Source organism: Lepus europaeus, chromosome 15 (assembly GCF_033115175.1).
Source record: "Lepus europaeus isolate LE1 chromosome 15, mLepTim1.pri, whole genome shotgun sequence".
NCBI lineage: Eukaryota > Metazoa > Chordata > Mammalia > Lagomorpha > Leporidae > Lepus > Lepus europaeus.
Window position 1 is genome coordinate 85,636,437 of NC_084841.1, and position 12,077 is coordinate 85,648,513.

The 12,077-nt window shown below is 44.0% G+C and overlaps 1 protein-coding gene across 1 annotated transcript in view; it reads left to right on the plus strand.

Moving 5' to 3' along the window:
* Positions 1–1,998: 1,998 nt before the first annotated feature.
* Positions 1,999–12,077, plus strand: part of CCNH (cyclin H) — a 34,356-nt gene continuing 24,277 nt past the window's right edge. Inside the window, exons 1-4 of the mRNA XM_062212440.1 lie at positions 1,999–2,168; positions 3,361–3,483; positions 7,121–7,194; positions 8,268–8,478. Of these exons, the coding sequence (XP_062068424.1) occupies positions 2,052–2,168; positions 3,361–3,483; positions 7,121–7,194; positions 8,268–8,478 (525 nt within the window). The 5' untranslated portion in view covers positions 1,999–2,051. The remainder of the gene's footprint in view (positions 2,169–3,360; positions 3,484–7,120; positions 7,195–8,267; positions 8,479–12,077) is intronic.

The window sequence follows — 12,077 nt, forward strand, 5'->3', positions numbered from 1 at the left end:
AACCTGCTACACCATGATGTCGTCCCCTAGCATCTTCCTTTTCTAAGGGTAGCAATAAAAGCGTGATTTCTTTCAATCAGCCTAACAGAATAGGGTAAAGGCTCCCCATTACACAAGCTGTAAAGATCATTCACCCAGTGCTTCTTTAAGTGTGGCCCATGTTCCCAGCATTACTGGGAATCAATTAGAAAGACACACCTTGCCCAAACTGGCTTAATGAGAAGATCAGCAGTCTGCTTTAACAAACTCTCTAAATGGGTATAATGAATGAGAGTTGAACTCGTTAGGAATGATTTATAGAGTTCCACATCAGCTGGACCAGATTGGATTTCTGTGGTTTTGTTGTTGTTGTTGCTGTGACTTTTTTTTTTTTTTTTTTTTTTTTTTTTTTTTTTTTTTTTTACTGAGACAGGAGGAATTATCATGTGCTGGTTCACTCCCCATATGCCCATGATTGCTGAGATGGGGACAGGTCAAAGCTGGAGCCTGGAAAAGAATCCAGGTCTCCCAAATTGGGTGGCAGGAACACAATTACTGAGGCATCATCATTTTCTCCCAAGGTCTGCAAAAAAAGCAGGAAGTTGGAGTCAGAGCTAGAACCAGCCATTAAACCCAGTTACTCCTATGTGGGATGCAAGTGTCTTAACTGATATTTTAATCACCAAATGCCCATTTGTAGCTACTTCTATTTAAAACGAAGGAGTTGTCAAATAGCTTTCAGAAGAACAAAAGCCACTGAAATGATATACAGAACTGCCACAAACCCAAGATTGCACACACATACTCTATTTATCTGGATTACTTCTCTCCCTGCCTGCCTTTTGTAGCTTTTTGTTTCTTCCTTTTAAGTTCTTCTTTCTCCATCTCCACCAGCTCTTAGTTGTCCATAGTGCATTGGAGTCAGACTGCCATGTCCTCTTCAGTATCATCACATCTTTCTTCTCTATTTTTTAGCAATGCACTGGTCTAGACTACGGACGCATGTTTGACAGCACGGATCTCCAAAATGATCAACTACAAATGATAAAATTTAAGGAATTCTAATAACTGTAGCAAACCACAACTGCACCAAAAAAGGGGGGGGGGAAGCTCCCTCTTTCTTAAATCTGTAAAACATTTTCATAGAAAGCAACGTAAAGTCATCTTCCACCTGCTTTCACCCCTGTGGACGTTTCAAGACCTAAACTCCGTGTCTCATCATCTTCATCTGATTTTTGGATGAAATTGTCCTGGGGGCTATGATACACAGAACTGGGTTTCCTTAAATGCGACACCTAGAACTGGCAAAGACTTAACTAATGTGGATTTTGTATCTCAAGTGCAATTTTGGAAGCTGTAAACCTCAGTGACGGTAGCTATCATTAAGACTCCCCAGAGTCCTTTACGAAGATGAGAATCTCAGGAGAACCCTCCAACTACCAAGACTCCCGGCTCCGGAAATGGCACCGGAAGCAGACGCAAGCGTTACCCACAGAAAGGCAGGGGAAGCGGACAGACGAGGCCCCACTGGAGGCAAGACAGCAGCGTCCCACATGCACTGCTCCGGTCTGCCAGCCCTGGTCTGTTCTCGGATGGTGACAGGGCTCCCGGGACACCGGTGTCCTCGGCTCTCCCGCCAAGCACGCACGAACGCCTCCGCGGTAGGCCTCAAGGACGCAAGATGGCTGCCGACCTCGCGGCTCCCTCGGCGGTGCCACGCTTCTCTTCAAACACCTTCCCCTTCAACACGGTCTCCCTACCTCGCGAATCTACCTCAGCCTACTCGGCCCCTCACGCTTCGTCCCTTTCGGATGCCCTCGGATCAGGCTTCCTTAAGCACCGGTTACAAGGGCCGGTCCCCAGCTCCCTAAACCAAGGGGGCGGGAAAGCCCGCGGCCCCGCCCACGTGCGTCGCAGTCGCGCCGCGGAGCCGCGCCGCAGTCCGCCTTCCCAGGGTGCTCCACGAACGCCGCGCAGGGCTCGGCGCGTGACCGTGACGTCAGCGCGCGCGCCGCCGGCCTGGCGCACTCTCGGCTTCCGCGATCCCGCAGCGCTCGGGCTCGGACTTCGCCATGTACCACAACAGCAGCCAGAAGAGGCACTGGACTTTCGCCAGTGAGGAGCAGCTGAGCCGACTGCGGGCCGACGCCAACCGCAAATTCAAATGCAAAGCGGTGGCGAACGGGAAGGTGAGATTCCCCGCGAGGGGCAAGGGGCCGGTGCCGTGCGCGGCGCTCAGCCTGGGCGGCGGTCCGAGCTCCCCGGGCTTCCCCCGCGGCCTCTGCCTGGGCGGCGCGGGTGTGCGTGCCGGTGTTGAGTAGTGGGCGGGCGCCTTGCCGGGGTCCCCGCGTCAGGAGGCCCGCGAGTCACTAGTGCTCGTAGCACGCTGGGAGTGCGGACGGGCGCCATCCGCTCTTCCCGAGGGGAAGGCGGGGAAGGCTTTTCCCCCCGGGGCCGGGTGCGGGAGATCGCGCAGGTGAGAAGGGGGCGGCGAGAAGTTGCCGGGCGGTGCGAGGAACGCCCCCGGCGGTGTGTGCCTGCAGCTGTTGCGGGGGTGGGGGGTGGAGGAGGTGTCCCAGGGGCTGGGGAGGGCAGGCGAGGGACTTGGAATCTGTACTGAAAAGATGGGACACCTTGCAGAGATTCCAGCGGGACATTAACTTTCGGGGATCTCGGTTCTGGAAGGCGACCTCCGGCAGCCTGGAGGGGAGCGCGTCAGGCGAGGCAGAGAGGAGACCCCGAGCCCAGCCAGTTGAAGATTGCCCACCGCCCGATAGCCACATCCCTTCTGTTAGGGGTCCCCCGCCGGCTTTAAAATCCGTCCGCTCCACCACCCGTCCCAGCACACGCCTCACTCCAGCAAGGGTCGGATGCCCCAAACCTGTTGGTGCTGAGCTGCACTAACTCACGTGTTTCCTATCACTGCGTTGCACCTGTGCTAACGTCCTAGCGCTTTTAGAATAAAATGGCCAGGACTGGGTAGCTTACCATAACAGAAGTAGTTAAGATGGTTACTGTTGCCTGTCGCAGCTGTGTGACATGATGGTTGACCGACAGAGATGCTGGAAGTTTCCCAACCATTGGAAGACCGTGTGCTTTTTGATTTATAATCGATGGCATCAGATCTGTTAGCATACGTATGCACAGACTTAAGTGATCCTTTATAGCTTCATGAAGTTCAGCTGACAGTCTGAGACATTGAAATGACCACATACATTCTGACATGCTTTCCTGAAGCTGTTTTGTTTTTGATGAGCGAGCCTAAAGAGAAAATGAGGCGTGGTGTATTTGCGTTCGTTAGAGAGGAAAGCTAAATGTAGTAAGAGAAGACCTTGACAGTATTTAATTCACTGAACTACTTCTCTAATTTTTGATCAAAAGGTTCTTCCAAATGATCCAGTGTTTCTTGAGCCTCACGAAGAAATGACACTCTGCAAATACTATGAGAAAAGATTACTGGAATTCTGTTCCGTGTTTAAGCCAACAATGCCAAGGTCTGTTGTGGTAAGTTATGGTGGCTTTGGAGTTTAATGTCCTTTTAGTGACTTATGAAATCTGACCTCTTTGAAATCTAACAAATTTTCTGTTGACTGCTCAAAAATTTACCTTGGTTTTATTTGTTCAGTTTTTGCTGTCTATTTTTCAATAAAGGCTAAAAATTATGAATTACTGTATTGTGTCTTGCAAAGTATTTCTTAGTCACATTTCATAGTCAAAAGAGCCCTGAAGTCTACTGGACAGGCAGTGACAGCTCGTTCAATAGAAGAATAAAAAATCAAATTGCTTTCCAGTTGTTCACTAGTGAACAGTAGAACTAGAACCAGAACGCAGACCAGTGCTTTTTCAAAGGCACATGTTTATTTTTATTTATTTATTTATTTGACAGGCAGAGTGGATAGTGAGAGAGAGAGAGAGAGAGAGAAAGGTCTTCCTTTTTGCCGTTGGTTCACCCTCCAATGGCCGCTGCGGCTGGCGCATCTCGCTGATCCGAAGCCAGGAGCCAAGTGCTTCTCCTGGTCTCCCATGCGGGTGCAGGGCCCAAGGACTTGGGCCATCCTCCACTGCCTTCCCGGGCCATAGCAGAGAGCTGGCCTGGAAGAGGGGCAACCGGGATAGAATCCGGCACCCCAACCGGGACTAGAACCCGGTGTGCCGGCGCCGCAATGCGGAGGATTAGCCTGTTAAGCCACGGCGCCGGCCAAAGGCACATGTTTGAAATACTGTGTTCATTTATCAGTTGTAATCATACATTGCAGCTGAAATTCATGCCACAGATTTGTTTAAGATTTATTCATTTGAAAGGCAGACTTGGAGAGACAGGCAGAGATGTCCATCCACTGCTTCACTCCCCAGATGGCCCCAGTGGCCTAGGTTGGGCTAGGCCAAAGCCAGAAGCTTCATACAAGTCTTCCACATGGGTAAGCAGGACACACTTGGACCATCCTCCACTGCTTTTCCCAAGTCATCAGCCGGGAGCTGGGTCAGAAGTAGAGCAGCCAGAACACAAACCGGTACCCATGTAAGATTCCAGCATTGCTGGTAGCAGCTTTTTACCTGCTAAGCCACAACACCGGCCTTGACAAGATTTTTTTAAGATTTATTTATTCAGAAGGCAGAGAGAAAGATCTTCCATCCACTGGTTCACCCCACAAATACCCACTATAACCTGGGCTGAGGCAGGCTGAAGCCAGGAGCTAGAAACTCTGCCCAGGTCTCCCACATGGGTGGCAGGGTCCCAAATACTTGGACCATCATCTGCTGCTTTACCAAGTGCATTAGTAGGAAGCTAGATCGAAAGAGCAGGGGCCGGTGTTGTGGTATATTGGGTTAAAGCCACTGCCTGTGTCGCCGGCATCCCATGTGGGTGCCAGTTCAAATCCTGTTTGCTCCACTTCTGATCCAGCCCCCAGCTAATGTACCTGGGAAAGCAAAAAAAGATGGCCCATGTCTTTGGGCCCTTGCACCCATGTGGGAGACCTGGAAGGCGCTCCTGGCTTCGGTTTGGCCCAGCTATGGCTGTTGCGGGTATTTGGGGAATAAACCAGAAGATGTAAGATCCCCATCTCTCCCTCTTTCTCTAATTCTGCCTTTCAAATAAATAAATCTTATACACACACACACACATATATATAGTAGAGCAGCCAGGACTGGAACTGATACTCCTAAATGGGATGGCAGTGTTGTAAGCTACAGCTGTTGCAAGCTGTGGCTTAACCCCCGTGACACAATACTGGTCCTCATAAGGTGTTTTTTTTTTTTTTCTCTTAATTAGTGGAAATACTGCAGGTTTATCTTTGGTTTTGAAAATTGTCTTATGATTGCTTGAGGTGTATGGTTTTCAAGACCTTGTTTTTTTTTTTGCCAGGGTCAACAATGATAAGGAAAAATAGGTAGCTGAAACTAAAAAGCTGAAAGATAAGGGCTGGCATCGTGCAATAGTGTATAAAACCACCACCTACATCCCTGGCATCCCCTATGGGTGCTGGTTTGGGTCCCAGTTGCTCCACCTCTAATCCAGTTCATTGCTAATGCCTTGGGGAAAGCAACAGAAGATAGCTCATTTGCTTGGGACCCTCCCAACCTAAGTGGGAGACCCAGATGAAGCTCCTGGCTTTGTCCTGGCCCAGCTCTGGCTGTTGCAGCCATCTGAGGAGTGAACCAGCAGATGGAAGATTCTCTATTGCTCTTTCAAATCTTTAAAAAAATAAATTTAACTCCTAAAGATTGAAAAACCTGAGTGGAGAAGTAGAGAGGGTGTGGGAAATAGTTTTACTTTGCATATTACCCATTTATTATAAAGATCAAATATGAAAATCTTAAGTTTTAAAGTAAATAACTTCATGTCCCAATAGAGAATAATTTTCAGTATCTCTGTAGTTGAAAAAAAATTTAAGTATATGGGAAAAGTTAAGAACAAAACTGTTTAGTGTTTTTGTAGTTTACCAGCCTTTTATCTGAGAGAACAGAGATTTAAGAATTTTAGATAAACTTGATTTGTTTCTATCTCCATGTTTGGTTCTGTTTTGTTTCAAGAGAACTGCAAAATGAATTATTTGGTTTCAGTTGTCTTTTTTTTTTTTTTTTAAAGATTGATTGATTTATTTGAAAGAGTTACACAGAAAGAGAAGGAGAATCAGAGAGGGAGAGGTCTTCCATCTGCTGGTTCACTCCCCAGATGGCCGCAACGGCCGGAGCCTCCAGGTCTCCCACGTGGGTGCAGGGGCCCAAGGACTTGGGCCATCTTCTACTGCTTTCCCAGGCCACAGCAGAGAGTGGGTCTGAAGTAGAGCAGCCGGGATTTGAACCAGCACCTATATAGGATGCCGGCACTGCAGGTGGCGGCTTTACCTGCTACGCCGATCAGTGGTCATTTTGGATGAAAAAATAGATTCCTTGAGTGAAATTTTTTGGAGAATTTATACAACACATTTATGATTGAAGAATTTTGTTTCATATAAAGTGATAAAACGATAATAATTTAAGTGAAATACTATTTTTTCTACAATAAAATAGGTAAGAGGTTATTGTCACTGATTCTAGCCAAATGATTTAGTGATTGAAAGTACATACAACTCTTAGTTGAATCCAGCCCTGTCCCTTATTAGATGTGTGAGTTCAGCCTTGTTGATACTCAGTTTCCATCTCTACAGATATAATAGTACTTCACCAGGCTGTATAAGTATTGAAGTAGGATGATAGTTTTGTGCTTGGCATAGAGTCTGTCATTCACTAAATGGTAGGTGCACATTTTGTGGTTCTGTGACAGTGATCATGGTTATAGGACACATCTGGAGTACATTTACAAAGAAGACTTAATACCACAACTGTTGCTAGTATTTGTTCAGGATTGGCACATTTGTATTCTTCTGGTTTCCTAATAAAAAATTTTTTTCTTGATGTGAATTATAAAATACATAACATTTTAAAATCCAGGGACGGTAGGGAAGATTGCTGAGGGTGGGCTGGGAAAGAGCAACTAACTGGTAGAAAATGTCTTTGGCTTTGTTTCTGTCATCTTTCAGCACAGTTTATTTTGATTAAAGAATTAACAAGTATTGGTATTTGTACACTGAACCATTACAAAGAAATATGTAACGTGTGAATAGAATAATATAGATATGTTTTTTTTTTTTAACCTCAGGGGACAGCTTGTATGTATTTCAAGCGTTTTTATCTTAATAACTCAGTAATGGAATATCACCCCCGGATAATCATGTGAGTTTAAACTTCTCATTTGTTATTTTCATTAAAGACTTTAATGCTATTTGAGTACGTGTGTGTGTGTGTGTATGTGTATGTGTGTGGGAGGCTGTGTGAGAACCGACCTTCTAAAGGATAATTTAGGTTTGCATTCTTTTGTCCACTCAGAACGTAAGATCCTTGATTACCTGTACCTCATGTAATACTGATGGCATTTGAACTTCATCCTGTCCACATTCAAATTTATTTTTCTCAAACTGGCTATATCTTGTTAGGATACCTTTGTTCTTCCAGTTGCTCAGAAAGTCAATTGTGGTAACTCCTCTCCACGATCAGTCACTTTATAGATCCTATAGCTTCATACTGATTTTAGTTGAACAAAGGTCTAGTTTTGTTTCTGCTCTATGCTGAGCACTATGGTTATAATTAAAGATGAAACTAATGTGCGATTCATCAAAGAGCTTGCTGCCAATTCCGTTGTCCCTGCTTGTTTTTGTTTTTATTCTGGTTTCCACCAGTCAAGGTTAGGCCCTTGGTTTTACTTTCAGTATATTGATTTTTCCAGTGACTTTCTTACTGGTTTCCTACTCTAAACCTCAGGCACTGGCCACATGAGTTTGACAAGCTTCTCCCTAAACTAATGATCTCCTGTCTACACTTGGAGACTTCCCACTGAGAGCATTCAGCAGTAGTCCTTTGGCCTTCCTTTGTCTCATTACTCTTAAGGTGCAATGTGTATATTCTTATATTTTTAACTATTATGTTGTCTATATCTCATGCAAAGTACTTTTTTTGTTTTTCCAAGGTGAAGTTGAACTGCACCTGTATGATTGCCATTGAGCCAATGATGGTTGAATGCTATGGATAAATTAGGTGGTTCAACCTAATTTTATAGTTTGTTTACTGTTTCATAATAAAAATGTGAGCAGGAACTACTCTTTAAAAATATTTCCTTCATTGTCTAGCACAGTCACTTGTTAATATGCCATTTTAGAAAGTACTTCTAGAAATTATTTAGATATTTCTCACTATATGTACCTGTCCTTCTACTTAGCCCCATCTCTCCTCCCCTTATTTTTTTCCTTTAGGCTTACATGTGTGTTTTTGGCCTGCAAAGTGGATGAATTCAATGTATCTAGTCCTCAGTTTGTTGGAAATCTTCGGGAGAGTCCTCTTGGACAGGAAAAGGCACTAGAACAGATTTTGGAATATGAACTACTACTTATACAGCAACTTAATTTCCACCTTATTGTCCACAATCCTTACAGACCGTTTGAGGGCTTCCTCATTGATTTAAAGGTAAACTTGCTGATGAAAACTAGTACAGTGTACTTCTTTGCTGCTGTTCATGACTCCTCCTCTTCCCCCACAATCTAAAACTTTAAGACCTGTAATGTTATAATATGGATGTAAACAGTTCTGGCTCAGACCTCTAGATTGTAAACTTTTGGGTGCATCTGAATTGCCTGGAGAGCTTGTTAATTCTGTTTTTTGGGTGAGACTTGCAGAGTTTCTCATTAGTGATCTGCAAGTCCTAGTTCAGCCAGCATAATGAATGTTTTTAAGCAGTGAAGGTTACTCCTCTAACCTGAAGTATGTTGACACAGATCTAGGCTGGGTGATTGAAAGACTCACAAAAAGACCTTAATTTTCAACTTAAAAGATTGCTAATTCTGTTTGATACTGAGTGAACTAGAGTCAGTTAAGTAGGCATCAAAAATAGAAGCAAGTCAAAGGCAGTCTAAGTTGTTTGGCCCTGAAAGAAGTTAGGTAGTCAGAAAGGATCATTTAAAGTGAAATTCAGAGCAATGGTAAGAATTAGGTTAGGGAAGAGCATCCAGGCAAGAGGGACCTTCCTGGTCAAAGGCTCAGATCAAGAAACTCTGATGCCTGTAAGAACCTAAATGTAGTGTAGAGATACAGGGTGACAAGTATCCCGGAGAGCTGCTGTCTGAGTGGCAAGCAGAGTCCAGACTCCGGAGACAAATGCTGGAAGACTTTGAATAAAGCAAAGGAAGCCAGTGAAAAGTTTAAGTTCATAAAGTGGCATCATGATTGAGTTTGCAGCTTTAGATTGTGTTGGGTCGTATTTATTGCTCATATGTATGGGTCAGGCTTAATGTGAAGAACAAATTAGACTGGGTGATGGGATAACAGTGCTGTTAGACAAGTTCAGACAAAAGGTAGTGATTGGCTTCACTTGTTAAGTGGCAGTGAGTACAACGAGAGCTTACTGGGCATCTCAGCTCCTTGGTAGAATCAAAGGAACGTGAGAATTGATTGCATACAGAGAGTGAGACTAGAGGAAGAATCTGAATGTCTGACCTTGAGCATACAAGTTAGATAGTAGTGCACTACTACTCAAGGAAACATTGGTGCAGGAGAGATTGCTTGATAATGAAGGAATTTGCCTTACCTGCAAGACGTCATTTGGATGTGGAAGTCAGAGGAGGTGACCAAGCTAGCCATAGAGACTACAGGTCACTATCCAGGAGGATTTAGACTTGCTTGGTTACAGGCCAATAGAGAAATAAAGAAGCCAATAAGGCTATTGAATATTTGCAGAAGTAGGAATTGTTTGACAAGCAAAGTGGAGAACTTTAAAAGATGAGCATGGGCAACTCTGCCACTCAGTTCAGGCAGAGCGCAATAAAGTGGCTATGTTTGCAGGATTTAGTACCAGACGTCACTTGTGATCTTGCAGAAATTGGTCTCTGGAGTGTGGAGGCAGAAAGCAGATTAGTGCTGTTTAGGGGAATAAATGGAAAGTGAGAAAAAAAGCAGTCATGCATCACTAAACAATGGGGGTACAGTCTGTGAAAATCCTGGTTAAGTAATTTCACTGTGTGCAAATCCACAGCAGGGGTGGGGAACAGAGAGCCTGCAGAGTCTTGGTCTGGCAACCAATTTCAAGTACTTGAAATTCAGTAAATTGGAAGCAGGCTAATTTTTAGGTTGATAGTTTTGTATGTCCTGTGAGTGCTAAATATCCAGATGGCCCTCAGCAGATAGTTTCCCCACTCTCGTGATCTAGAGTGTACTCACAGAAGCCGAAGTGGTACTGCCAGGTTTTAAAGCTTTGCTGTTAGACACGCTAGGCTTACACAGGGTCAGGGTGCTCAGTAGCACTATCTTCTGAATCCACATCTTGTCACACCTGGAGGTCTTTAGGGGACACTAAACTCATGAAGTTGTGCTCTTCTGTAACAACAGTGCCTTCTGAAGGACCTGCCTGATCAGACTTTATAGTTAGCTCTATTTGCATATATAAGAGTATACTTTGAAATAATGACAAAGTAAATAGTAAATGAGCAGTGATGTGGTCATTTTTCTTTCTCAAGTATACCGTTCATAGATGTATGTACTTTTATGTGAGTTGAAATGCAGTAGATTTGTCTACACCAGGATCTCCACAAACATGTAATGCCAAGTACTGTGTCACTAAACGGTGCTTGGGACCACCGTTCTGTATGCAGTCCATTGTTGACTGGCCTGTCTGTGTGGTACATGATTGTACATACAACTGGGATTCAAAACCTTCCTTGAAGTAGGGGAAGAAAAAGATGGAATGGTTGAGAAGGTGGGGAAGCTGCTGAAAGTAGAGGAAAGGGAGGGTTTTTGTTTTTTTCATTTCATTTAAAAGACCAATGAGTATTTCATTGTTGAAGCAGGGAGCTAGTAAAGGAAAAATGGTAATATATAGTTCATTTTCTTTGGAATAAGGGGTTGGTATTGGAGAATGAGCTTAGAGGGAACAGTAGCTGTTTCTTGTAATAGAGGGAAAGCTGACAGTGTTGGTGAGGGGTGCTGGTGACAGGAAGCCACGTTTTTCTTTGTTAGGAATAAACTTTGTTTTCTGAGAGTGATGCAATGTCTTGGAATCATCAATGACATTGAAACAATTGAAAATGTTTACCATAGTCACTGGGAAAAAGGGGGACCAGATTTGCTGTGAAAACATCGTTGCTTGGCAGTGTTAAATGACTTGCTGAGCTCCTTATACATGAGTTGAAGTAACATGGTCAGACCTTTGGGTCATGTGGTTTTCTCCGACAGTACCCAGAAATCTGAATGTAGTTGCTAAGACAACATACATCTGTCTGTCTATCGAAAGTTTTGCCAGAAATGTGTTGGCAGCATGTTGGGGCAGAGGACAGGAGTAAGTGAGGGCAAGTAGAGGGATAACTGACCAGAGGTTCTGAGGAGGGAGAACAGACGGTAAGTAACTCAGCAAAAATGTTTGGAAAAGGGACATTTATGGTCAGAGTGGAGTGTCTGAATTTGTCATATCAGAGGTTAGGCATTTGGGGATAATGGATATAACTAGACAGTTGATTCTGAAGTGTTTTTTTTTTTTTTTTAAATCAAACCAAGATTGATTTCCATTTACCTCTTTGCAAAAGTAAACTTTTAAATACAGGGATTTTCATGATAAAGTGAGATGGGGCTGAAGTTCTGAAGTGTGGCCTTACATCTGAACTACCTTGATTGCCTGGGAAGCATTTATTTGGGAATACATCAGTTTTACACCAGCAGAATGTCCAAGTGCCTCCCCTTCCCTTCCTCCTCAGGTGGAAAAGTACAAAGAGAAGGGATTAACATAGACTGACATAAACTGAGTATAGTGTGAGGTACTGCTCTGCTGGCAGCTTCAGATACGTTATCTTAAAGCATACGCTTCTTGCTCTGGATTGTGTTCAGAAAAATTTGAAAACCATGAGCTAAAGGGTAGTATCAAAGAGGACAGATTATTAAATAAAATATTCATAACTTAATGATTGCAATTTTGCTACATGGTGAATATGCCTACAAAACAATCTTATATTGTAAGATTATTTTTTGGGTATAGGAAAAGGAGTTAGATTTATAAAAATCTCCTGCACTGTTTGCAGAATAAT